This window comes from Alnus glutinosa, chromosome 6 (genome assembly GCF_958979055.1).
Source record: "Alnus glutinosa chromosome 6, dhAlnGlut1.1, whole genome shotgun sequence".
NCBI classification, from domain to species: Eukaryota; Viridiplantae; Streptophyta; class Magnoliopsida; order Fagales; family Betulaceae; genus Alnus; species Alnus glutinosa.
In genome coordinates, this window is record NC_084891.1 from 25672770 (window position 1) to 25685595 (window position 12826).

The 12826-nt window shown below is 35.7% G+C and overlaps 2 protein-coding genes across 2 annotated transcripts; both read right to left on the reverse strand.

The window, feature by feature from the left end:
- Positions 1 to 1251: 1251 nt before the first annotated feature.
- Positions 1252 to 10549, reverse strand: LOC133871843 (uncharacterized). The gene is made up of 6 exons (XM_062309282.1): positions 10122 to 10549; positions 9591 to 9783; positions 8083 to 8169; positions 6735 to 7121; positions 3185 to 3335; positions 1252 to 2517 (listed from the first exon to the last, which is right to left on the reverse strand). Exons 1-6 carry the CDS (start codon positions 10190 to 10192, stop codon positions 1514 to 1516), a joined length of 1893 nt encoding a protein of 630 aa, XP_062165266.1. The 5' UTR covers positions 10193 to 10549; the 3' UTR covers positions 1252 to 1513.
- Positions 10550 to 10913: 364 nt separating this feature from the next.
- On the reverse strand, positions 10914 to 12826 carry LOC133871663 (uncharacterized). The gene is made up of 9 exons (XM_062309090.1): positions 12706 to 12826; positions 12505 to 12601; positions 12290 to 12414; positions 12119 to 12200; positions 11905 to 12043; positions 11651 to 11808; positions 11460 to 11580; positions 11178 to 11342; positions 10914 to 11066 (listed from the first exon to the last, which is right to left on the reverse strand). Exons 1-9 carry the CDS (start codon positions 12824 to 12826, stop codon positions 10914 to 10916), a joined length of 1161 nt encoding a protein of 386 aa, XP_062165074.1.

The following is a 12826-nucleotide window of genomic DNA, read 5'->3' on the forward strand; positions in this document are numbered from 1 at the left end:
AAAGATGTCTCACTTTCATAATCTAAAATAACAAAGATACAACTGATAAAAAATTTTAAAAAAAAAAAAAAAAAAAAAAAAAAAAAAAAAAGAAGAAAAGAAAAGAAAAGAAAGACAAATATATATATATGGAAGGGGTAAATGTAGTTTCTCCAATTTTTGTTGAGGAACCTAATTTCAGGTTTTTATGCAAAAATTTTTGGAAAAATACTTTCATTACCCGCTCCTTGCCAGGACGGTTTCCTGCCTGCATACAATATGTCATATGCGAAGAATTTCTGTTTTCCTTTTCTTTTCTTTTTACAGAACTCGAAGGATATTCCATCTTTGAATGATGGAGTGCATTGAGCACTAGTAGCAGCCCTACAAGTGGTTCTATTCTCTAAAATAGGAAAAATTTTAAAAAAGTTACAAAAAATGACACCACAGTAGTTATCCTATTATTCATGCACCTCCTTGAGAAACTACAGTGCTTCCCAATACATTAGGTAGCACTGTAGTTACCCAATAAATTATTTTAATAAAAAAATACATGGCTCTCAAGAACACCATCTCTTCTTCTCAACGCTCAACCCCCACTCTCTTCCTCTCACTCACCACCCTTCTCTTCACCTTTTCCTCTGAATCCCGCCTCTCCTCCGAATTCAACCGCCAAATCACTCCCACCCACCTCCCCAAAAACCTCCAATTCCCTTCCTATCCCGAGAACCCGATGATCAAGCAATACAATGCCGAGTACTGGATCACCGGGTCTTCGATGTAGAGGAATGTCGTTTTTGTGCCGTTCTTTGCGAGGTTGAGCACGGAATTGCAGCTGGGAACGGCGAAGGGGGCGTTTAGGAAGAAGGTGGGGAACGAAGACTATGAGAGGCAACGGCAGGTTGTGGATTTGGTGAGGGGAACTCCAACTTGGAAGTGGTTCGGTGGGCGCGACCACGTCTTTGTTCTAACTGGTTGTTCATGGCTGATTTTTTCTTGTGGTATTGGATATTGATGGGTTGTGCGTGGACTGATTTGGGAGGTGGGTTGTACGTGGGGGGAGAGAGATCAGGTGGAGAAGAGAGGGGGTGCGTTAGGGGATCATTTTAGTTGCAGAGGAGGCCAAAATGCAGAGAAATTTTTGGAATAAAGTTAAAAGGAAAAAATGTAAATGATATATATATATATTATTTTAATATATAAGAAAAGATAAAGGAAAGTTGTTGTGGTGTGTTTTTGTATATAGGAAAAAAATAAAAAAATAAAAAGTGATTTGATTCCCTAAATTTTCCTTAAAATAGAGAATATGGTTGAGAATCTGCTGCTACTGCTCTCACGCCGAACAAAATGAGCAAACTTTACATCAATGATGGATATACTCATCTCATCATTTAATTTCCACAAAATTCTCTACTAACATCTAAATTTACACAATTTCCTAAACACAAATCAAAATAGAAACAAACAAGATTCTCTTAATTCTGCACAAGTTAATTTAACCTTCTTCACCCCCCCTTCAATCTCATTCTCAGCCTCATTTTTTTATTAAAACCTCCAGCTGTTCACCGCATCCATCTGCTACCGTGTTTGGCAAATCTGCCTCTTTCTCATTTGTGCCTTGATTCTGACAATTCACCTCAACTGCAGACTGAATGTCACCTCTAACTGGTGAACCCATCATATCATTATCGTTCATGTTTTGTCTACCTTCAGCACAGTTGTCAATGGCAGCTTTCTCATCACTTTCAGCTGTCTTCGTGTTGTTCAAAGAACTATTTGGATTATTAACACCATTCAATTGTTTTGTGAACTCTGCTTTATTGTCTGGTGACGGGGCTTTATCTTCTTCAATTCGGTCGCTCGACGTGTTTCCTGATACACAAGCTCCATCTTCTTGGACTACTTTGGGTGCATAGCATGACTCAGAAACTTTGATCCCATCTGCAGTCCTAACCTCTTGCTTTGGCAGAAGTTCAGAGGGCAGACTAGAACTAACGGCATTAGTCTGTTCAGATGACATATTTGATGGTGTGGCAAAAGCAGATGGAGCCTGCTGAACTGTTGGCGAGGACGCTTTTACTGAACCAGGATGTGAAGCAGTAATTGTGACAGTGACAGCAGGATAGGACGAACATGGTTTGGCTTCAAGACGTACGTTAGTTTGGGTCTCTGAGTGAGTTGACACACCGCCGGGCACAGACAATTTGGTCAAAAAACTACCTGTGGATTTGATATGGACAGCATTCTTTGCCTGGGTAGCCTTGATAAATGATGCAACATCTGATGGAGAAGCAATGCGGGCACCAGCGGCAACTGCAGTTGCTCTTAATGCAGAATCTGAACCAATACTAGGTTTTGTTGAAGGTTTTATTAAGGATACTTGAGATTTTGCTAGGGAACCCAATGATCCAATGGGAAAGGATTTTGTCGGAATGGAGCCTTCTTGAGACTGGTCCTGGGCTTGTACAAAGTTGCAGGCAACCATAGCAGCTTCACCAGTTGTAGGAAGAACAGAGTTACTAGTTGCATTTGTTCCAGCTGTTGCCAAATTCAAGGAGACATCATCCAAATTTTAAACACATACCAAAAACTAATTGCCTTAAAAACACTAGAAGCCAAAAAAATAGTAAGCAATCAATTATGAAAATGAAGACAATCATTCAGACAAATTCATCAGAACTTGTACATTCGAAAGTACAGGCATATAGTACTAGACTACTAGTTTAAAGTTTTAGGAACCACCAAACATTTATCTTGTCCTCTCAGGCCACATCATATGGTCACCTTGTCAAAATCATATCCAGTCAGTTGAGCAGAAAATTAATAAATTCACACTTCATTTTTCTCCAAATTATCAAAAAAAGATATAAGTTCTCTCGACATAATTCAAAACACAGCTAACCGTTGGACCAAGCACCAAAGAAAGTCCAAATATTGGCCTCAAGTAAACATAGATGCCTATAATTTCAAAACTGATAAGCATCTTATGTAGGTTTTCAGACAGATGTGTCCCCCATAGAGGTAACACATCCATCAAATAGTCAAGATTCCTAATTAGGGGGGGTGAAAGAAACATATCTTAGACCTGCAAATAAATCCAAGAAGACTGAAACAGACAGATAAACCATCCAGTACTAGACTACTTGTTATATTGTTTGCCAGGCACTCGAATAAATTAAAAATAGAATAAAATGGAGAGGATTACCAGGGCGTATGGCTGTCAAGTTTTTAATTGGCATATCAAGGGCTAGGGACATTGCATGATGAGCTGCCCGCCGTGCCTCAGAAAGTTGTGAGCCAGTGGAGTTGGATCCCACATTTAAGTTGCCACGCCGCTTCCTAATAATGGCCCACCTCTGCATATGCCGGAAAAATCTATAACAATCAGTAGAATATAAAGAAAAAAATGCAGAAAAATGAAGAAATGAAGAAAGAAAGCTCTAAGGGTGTACAGAGGTTTGAGTTTCACTGGCATGATACATCCTACCACGTTCAGAAAATTATCTTGATTATTAGTAGAACAAAGGTCAGGGCAAACAACGACTACAAACCCATCACCAAGAGGTAAATGTACAAGGATTCAATTCATTTTAGTAATAAACAAAAACATATAGGATTCATTATGTATCACAATTTCATCGCTACATTATAATGAATGTATTGATTTGGTCGACCTGATATGATAATAGAAAAGACAAAACAAAGTAAAGACATTATAACAAAGTGATTTTCACAATATCCACTAATGAAAAACAAAAACAAATAAAAGATGAAAAATTCCGTTTGTCGGGATTTGAACACGGGAGAACTGGGTGAAACCCAGACATCCTGGCCGGCCTAGATGACAATGGATCTTTATAGAACAGAAACTAAGTTTCAATCAATGCAACTGACAAAACTCATCTACTTTTTTTAAAAAATAAAAATAAAAATTATTACTTATCAAAAAAAAAAAAAACTGACAAAACTCATCTACGTCATAAAAGAGAGTTACATGAGCAAATAGTATAAGCATAACCGTTCTCCTAAAAGTGGTCTCATATTATCCAACTCCATATTAAAAGTATTAGTCTTAACTCTATGATCAATATATATTGTTAAAAGCCAGCCTTGCCATTGGAAAGAAAAAAAAATATAAAAAATGTTTCAGCATTCTTCAAGACCTACAAAACGATACTTCCAAAACATTTATAACAACAACAACAATGATGAAAAGACAAAACCAGCCATTTGATATCTTATTTTGGAATGCCCCAGACAGCACAATTGCGGCTCCTTAATACTTTCTCATTTCCTTTTCTTATACTTCATTATTCATAATTTATACCCACCCAAAAGTATTGATCAAAATTGATTAATATTTTGCAGTCATAAAGCTGAAAATCTATTGTAACATGTTGTAGACAAAAAAAAAATAAAGGCAGTTCAGCTCCTTCAAATATCAAAATTATTATTATTATTATTATTATTATTATTATTATTATTATTTAAGTAAGAAAAATTCCATTAAAAAAAGTGTAAGGCGCCCCTAAATATACATAAAGTATACACAAGAACAACCCAGCTAGCCTACATAAAAAACCCAAGAAAACCCACAAGAAACTACACACCCACGACACCCAAAACCTACATGAAATCCAAAATACAATAGAAGCCCCCAACAAACACCATCAAACACCCAGGAAACAATAGAAACCCCCCATCAAACACCCAATATACAATAGCAACCCCCCATCAAACACCCAAGATACAATAGCAACCCCCCATCAAACACCCAATATACAATAGCAACCCCCCATAATACAATAAAACCCAAGAGACAATATTATTTACCTATTATCCAATACACTGTACACTCTTTTCCCATGATATTTGACAAACAATATTTGGGGTCAGCATAACAACTGTATAAAGGTAGGAAAGCTTACAGACCACTAAAGCTATTATTTTTCTGATTAAAATAACATCCAGAAAATGCTTATTATTATTATTATGTTTAGTTGCACTAAACATTGTTGGTTAAAGAAAAAGCTTTTCATAGTCAACAGAAAATTATATTAAAAAAAGACAGAAAACAACTTATTACACTTCACTGAAGCATATGCCATTTTTCAGGCGAAGCTTGTGCCTCATTCCCACCACCCTCCCTGCCCCTCCTCCACTCTGCCACCGCCACATCCCCCCGCCCCTAAACTCCTCTGCACCATTACCACCACCACCACCTCACTCCCCATCCACCACCCCGGGTTGCACACCCCCCCCCCCCCCCACACACACACACACACCATCTCCCAACCACCGCTACCTATCTACATTTTGTAGGTTTTTGTTGATTTAAGCGTTGAGATTTTCAATGCAACCAAACACTAGAAATCTATTTTTTATTAAAGATATTTTATATCAAAAGAAATGGAACCTAAATATCCTAAATATGAGTGAAATTTAATTTTTTGTTGCACGTGGTCAATTCCTCCCTGGCAATGTTGTTGCTAGTGATATTCAGTCACAAAAAAAAATATATACTTTTTTAGGTAAGCGAGTACACATAAAATTTCACATACATACACAACCTATTAGGCTTCTCATATTACGTGAAAATTTGGTGGCTATGTTGGAAATTGTGAGGATTCAAAAGAGAAGACAGAATTTCTTGAATATGGTCATTGAAAAAATTTCGTCTTATCACCAAACAAATGGTAGGAGATCAATTGTAGAATCGAATGCCACAATTTTGAATATCAAAAGCTCAATTTGTGTATTCCTAGGTAGCAGATTCATGGGGGGCCAATCAGAGATAATGAGTTTGTACTGAAGTGTATTATATAAACACGATGGAAAATTTAATGTGTAAATCATCCAAATACACCCTTGATTCCAATATGATTCATTTTAGTTTGTATAGAATATTAAACTCCTGTATCACCCCAAATTTGGCGAAAAGGATTGCTCTCATTTTTTACATCAAGGAACATGACTAACACTTAGTCACACTCATGAATCATCCAACACAACTTACTTTTTCTTCATTTCTGTGGTACATATAGTAAGTGGAGATGGAAGGTAGTAACCATCCACCTACTCATAGGTAGCAATTCATATATAGAAGCTACTGAAATTTAAAGTTAAGGACTAGGGCTAGCATTATCAAACGTAAAATATTTATGAGGTGATTTTTTTTAATGAGGTGAAAATTAAAACTTCACCATGTCACTTAAAAAAATTTCAAACTGTTAAAAATATTTATTTTCATATGGCCCTAAATTGTCAAATCAGGTGATTCCCAACTTATGCAATTAAAAATCAATTTATTGGAAAATGAAAAGTTACAAAAAGGCAAGAACCACTGTAAATACATTACGTTGCAACAGAGTGCTTAGAAGCCCGTCTAACAGATGGCACATATCAATTATTTCCTTAGAAATGAGCCAGCCATCATCCACCCCATGGCCAAAGTGGTTCAGCTGGACCACAGAGCAAATAAATTGGAAAACTGGAAAACAGATAAAATCCAGCAGTAACATAGGAAAATTAAATTTCTTGGTCAATCACAGATGGGATCAGGTGACACTCGACACCTTTATTTGTAATATTTTTGTTTAAGGAAATGGCTAAATCCCACTATCAATTAAATGGAATATTTGTTGTCTATCCACTGCATTAATCACAAGGATAAAGAAAAGACATTAATGAAAAAAGCACACAGAATAGGAGAAACATGTAAAGTTAAAAGGGTTAGTTGGTGTAAGGAAAATAACCTGAGATAACTGTGAAGCAGTCCTATCGCCCTTGAAGTCTCCCCTTAATATGTTCGCCCAATTTCCCTCACCACATTTTTGCACGGCAGCTATCAGTTCTATATCCTCTGCTTCTGACCATGGTTTTCTTTTCCTTCGTGGAGGCATGTTGCCACTGGCTGATCCATTTGCATCCAGTACTTCAGAAGGTATAGCTGCAGGAAGAGCCAGCTTCTGAACAGCAACAGGAACAGTAATGTATGTCCCTTGCACTGAACATGTAGCTTCTGAATTTTCTGAAGGAGCTCTGGATGACAGACCATTGGGTATATTTATAGTTAATGGAGCCTCAACTATTGAGCTGGTTGGGAGACTAGACTCACTCGGTAAACCAGAAGCAATCAGTACCTGAAAAAAGCAATCGTTAACAGAATTTAAACAGGAGGGAATTAAAATCTGAACCATTAAGATAAAAATAATAATAATAATAATAATAATTCAAGCACTATGATTGTTCAGAAATATTGAATCCCCATTGGATGTGCAAAATATGACATGCCAGCATAAGTATATAATCTAAAGGACTGACCAGATATTCACTGTTCTGCCTTATAGGAATACTCAAAATTTTTAATCAAAATGGATGGAAGCTAACACATATACAACTAATATAACCATACTCAATGCAAGCAATCGAATTATCACAAATGACTAATCAAACCATTTTGCTGTAAAACCTCAGCTGTAGTCCCACCCGTTCATAGCATAAGCCATTAAGATATCCTTTTATATATATATATATATATATATAGCCATTAAGATATCCTACAATCTATGAGTAAGAAAATTTACCCCATATGATGTGGGTTGGGTCAGGAGGAGGATTTGTGGCATGCGTCTTGGCCCTTAATTGATTCATATACCCCAGTCTCTGTTCATAATTTTTGTTCTCCAAGGTTGAAACTTTTTGCAAATATTAAAACCTTTTTCAGAATATGTGCAGATAAGAATCAGAAAGTCACTGGAAATTACTGAACCTACTTGCCCAGTACATTTATCTAGGGACAGACTCTTTGTATTTCACCATTATTCTTCTGTTACTATTCTAAACAGTGATTTATTTACCAAAGCAATTTTTCTAATTCTCTGAAGAAACCTACAAATGTCTAGATTGGATGCTAGATTTGTGTTGAATAGCAAACTTTTAAACAAATAACTGGCAGGGCTCTTTGTACATCCAAGAGAGTAAAAAACCAAAATAGTCAATTCATGACGCAGACGCACTCCATTAAAACTGTTCACCCAGACAATGCAAAACGAAGAATTCTAAAGCAAATCAATCATTTAGAATGAAAGTTACTAAATATACCTTTACACATGCTGCAGCCTCTGTAGAAGCTTCGTTGCTAACAGTGGGAAGGGCTTCAACTTCATACTCTAAATCACTATCATCATCCTGCAAGCCAATTTTAACATCAGCGTAATGATGAAAAATATATATGTATCTTAATGATCACGTGAGGGAAAGTTTACTTCTGAGGTAAAACACAAGGTCTAGCTAGTAAGATAATGTGGGGAAAGGTCTCCTGCAAGAGGTGGGCATTTTAATTAACTTAAATATGACAAAGTTCTATGATAATCACACACCTACTCAGAGTGGAAGTGTTCCATTATTTCATGATGGGATTAGACACGATTACCAGTTCATTGAAGATATAGGTGTGCAAGAAGATAACAAAATTCTAAGTTAGCAAAATTACTTGGCTATATTTCTAAGGTATTCATGATTATAACTGAAAAGACAATTCTAAAGAATACAACATTGGTGAATGCATAAATGAGAGGCAACAAAACTAGAAATGACCAAAACAAGCGCATTTTCCATTTTATGTTTTGTCTCATGATTAGAACAGTCCATACGGTGTATCCGAAATATGCAGAATTTTCAGTATCAAACAAAATATAAGTTGGAAATATTTTACTGGCCAGACAAGTTAAAACACAAACTAGGCTTGTTTTACTTTTTCTTAATACCCCGAATAACACGTCCCAGAGTTTTGGTCCAACTATCATATGTAGATCCAGAATATGTCATTTAATTCCCCAATACTTAAAACACGTTACACTTTTAAGGTCGCTTCCATGTATGTACCATGTGCCAATAAAACTAGTATGCAATTATTATTTAGGATCGAATTCAACTCTTAGTATCTTTTTGCATTGCTCAAATTCCATCAAATGGGACCAAAAGATTCCTTTGAGTCAGTCAACTTTTCCAACCGACTTTGTGGCAGCATTTCTGTCAGTTGGTGAGCTTTGGTAATCCTCTCCTTGTGAGGAGTGTCGTGGCCAAAGAATTAGAGCAAAAAGAAATTCTCGTGCCATGTGAAATTTGTACCAATGAGGGAGAGGTTTGGGTGTAATGAGGGCAAGGATTTTAGCGTTTCTCACCACCATTGTACTTCATCTTTTGTTAGTGAAATATCCCTTCTCTACTTTTTTGCCATATAAATCCTAACTTGTCATAAAAGTATCAAACCATGGAATACGAAGACATACACTTCAATAACAGCTGTCGTATTTGTCATCTCAATCCAGGAGCGGAACTAGGTGTATGGGTGGAGGCTTTTAAAATCTCCCCTAAAATTTTAAAAGTTTCTCATGTTTACCCTCTAAAATTATTATTTTTACCCCCCAAAAAAGTATTCTTTTTTAGTTTTGCCCTCCAAACCTAAATTTCTAGTTCCGGCCTTGCATCTCACAAACCCCATTCAGTCCCACAAACCACTCCAAATCCACCAATTTACTTCAACTATCAGACCTCATCATTCAAATATAGTTAGACTCTGAAAATTCAAGGAGAAGGGGCAGACAGACCAGAGGATGAGCCCCATCTTCCAACTTATCGAGCAAAGAATGACGATAAGCTAAATGGCGCCACAGCATCTGGTACTCCCTAGCATCCGAAATCCCAGTTGAAGTATTCCGCACCAACGCATTCCAGTCGATCTTCACGTCCGGACAATGCGCGACTTCCTGAAGCAAAGCCAGCACCGTCGTTGCCGTATACCTGCCCAATCCCAGAACCCCTCCACCCCCATCAATGTAAAATCCAACGGCATATCACCCCTATATATATGTGTGTGTGTGTGTTTCTGCAGAATCTATATCCTCCAAAATTAAAAGATAGAATACAATAAAACAAAAATCTTAAAACATAGAATACAATAAAACAATATATATTTATAAATAAGTAATACACACACACAAACACAAACACACACATATATATATATATATATATATATATATATATATATATATATATATGTGAATTCATGCAGAATCTCAGACATAATAGAGAGAGAGAGAGAGAGAGAGAGAGAGAAAGAGAGAGAGAGATGGGACCTTTGAAGGAGAGTGGAGATGTCTTCTTCGTTGATGGAGCCCTTAATGTGCTTCTTTGTTTTCTCAACCATTCTTCTTGCTTTTCCTATGGCATGTTAAGTACTTATGTTATGCAGAAACCTCAGAAAGCAACACTATTAGATCGGCCCCAAAGAGAGAGAGAGAGAGATAAAGCACTAAACTCCAAACCCTAGAATGTGTTTCAGAGAGAGACAGAGAGCTGAGAATTGGTCGCAAGAGAAGAGTTGAGGTGAAGAAAGAGGGTGGAGGAGTAGCAGTAAAAGAGCGTGGAAAACACGCGCCCCTCCGGAACTTGGTGGCCAAAAGAAATAGGTGGAAGTGGAACGGGTTCCCGGTGAAGCAGAAACCGCGGATGATTGGAATCGTTGCACTGTCCCTCGGTGGCAGAAGAGGACGAATTGACGGTAGTGCCCTACCGCGATTTTGCACTGATAATTTATATATAAAACTAGCTCATAACCCGCGCCATGCGCGGGATTCTTCATTATAATTTAATCTAAAAATTTATATCACAACATATTCAAAAGTTTAAGAGGATAAGAATGAATAAATTTAATAATTTGATTTTAAATATTAAATTTTGAGACTAATAGACAGATTAAGAATACATTCTAGCATAGGTAATCAGGGTTGAAAATGTAACTTTATCATGTTTAACCCCCATCTCAAGCATTATTAAGTTTAAGCACATCACAATACTATTATTAAGAATAATTACATTAGCTTGTTCGAAATTCTATCTCCTGGCCTAAAAAAGATTAGATAGTTGTATTAAGTGTATCGCTTTCGTTTGCAAAGTAATTTGATCGGCATATCATCATCATCTGATTCAACATCTTCAATAGGTAAGGAAAACGACATTGAAGAATGTTGAGTGAATGTCTGTTCGTCTTCTGTATTTTGTTCAGAGTTGGCCGGAGTTTCCTGTTATCATTAAATTTCATTAGAAGATGCATTAAATTATGTAGGAAAAATATTGTGTAGATATATATATTTTTTTTTTTTTTAAAAAAAAAAAACATAATTAAATGTTACCTTTTGGATCTGAACCTCTTGTGAAACATGTGGTTCAAAGATTTTTGAAACGGTATAATTCTCTAATCCTCTTTTCAAATTATAGTCGTTGAGTCGCAATTGGAATATATATTCATTGGAAACTATTGCTTTCATTTCTCTTGGTAAGACATTGTCCTTCAAATTCTGTATAAATATAAAATAGCATAATGTTATGATAAGTTAGAGTATGTTGGATTAATTTTTGTTTACTTTTTAACTTTATTATGTATTGGTAAAGTAAATTTTTTATGTTTTTGTTACCTCATCTTGCATGTCTGCAAGTTCTTTCGCAGTCTTGCCTGTAAGTTGTTCACCCTCTTTATCAAATACAATGAATGTTGTTGAATCAATTGTATCTGATACTTCTATTTGTATCCTATACCTGCTTCATTTCCAAATTGGTTAGTAGTAGGAACTATATATATTTATATACAATATTATTTTTTGTTTACGTTGGTACAGAAAATTTAGGTTCCGCCTTACAACGTTCACACCAAAAAGATCCTCCTATAAGCTTAACCTTCGTCTTGCATGTAAGACAACCAATATAATACCATTCAAACTTGTTGTCTATTCTATTGACTTTGCATAAACATGTAATTAATATTTCCTGCAATAATAAATTTTTCAAAAATTAAAATAAATGATACGGTATTAGTGATCTTATAGGTTAAGATTTAGATCTTATAACTTGAGGGGCTCATACCTTTGTCTCGGGTTTCCATTCCATTTTTTTTATTTCAGCAACCGTCTTTCTGTTTCGCAAAGCAAGTTCCTCGTCTGGAATCATCGGTGGTCGATCAATCTTCAATTCTTTAACTTCCGATACTGTGACATTGTTCAACCTATTCATTAAAAATAAAAATAGGTCAGTTTACATTTTCTTAGTAAAATATAATATAATTAGTTAATAGTTGTACTTGTCAAGAACTCTGGCAACTTCAGGAATTTTAAGGTTGATGTACACCCTTGTTGCAGTTGTTGATGATAAGTTGTATTCACCTACAAAAAATTCAAAGAGAAATCCATTAACATATACAAAGAGAAATACGCATTATATGGTTTATAAAAATAGTAAATAAAGTAGTTACCCCTGAAAGTCTTCACAATAGTCGAAGTTACTATTACAATAGTTGGACTTGTATTTTTCTCATAGAAATCCTCATCTACTTGAAGTGCTGTAGATCCCCACAAAGTTGTTTGCAAATATTTGTTTCTGGTATAGTAGATAACTAAGTTAGTATGCTATGGTTGTTGGGGTTCAGTAGCTGATTGTATTTCACATGAAAATAAAATTATTTCTTACTCTTCTAGTAACAACTGAATTTTTCGAACTTTTGTTGGACGACCTTTTGCTTTAATCTCTTCAATAACTCCAACTGATTCTAATCTACCAATGACATCTGCAAATTAATGAAATTGATTTTAATAAAATTAGTATTGAATTATCACTTTGTATAACTATAAGCTATTTTTTAAAGTAAATGAAAATAAATGATCAATATACCAGTCAAATAAGTTATGTCATTGCAACGACTCGCTATAGTTTCATAATCAGCGAGTTCAAATCCGTAATGAGGTATGGCATGATCTATTCCATTGATCTTAGAGACGGAAGTTGTTGACAT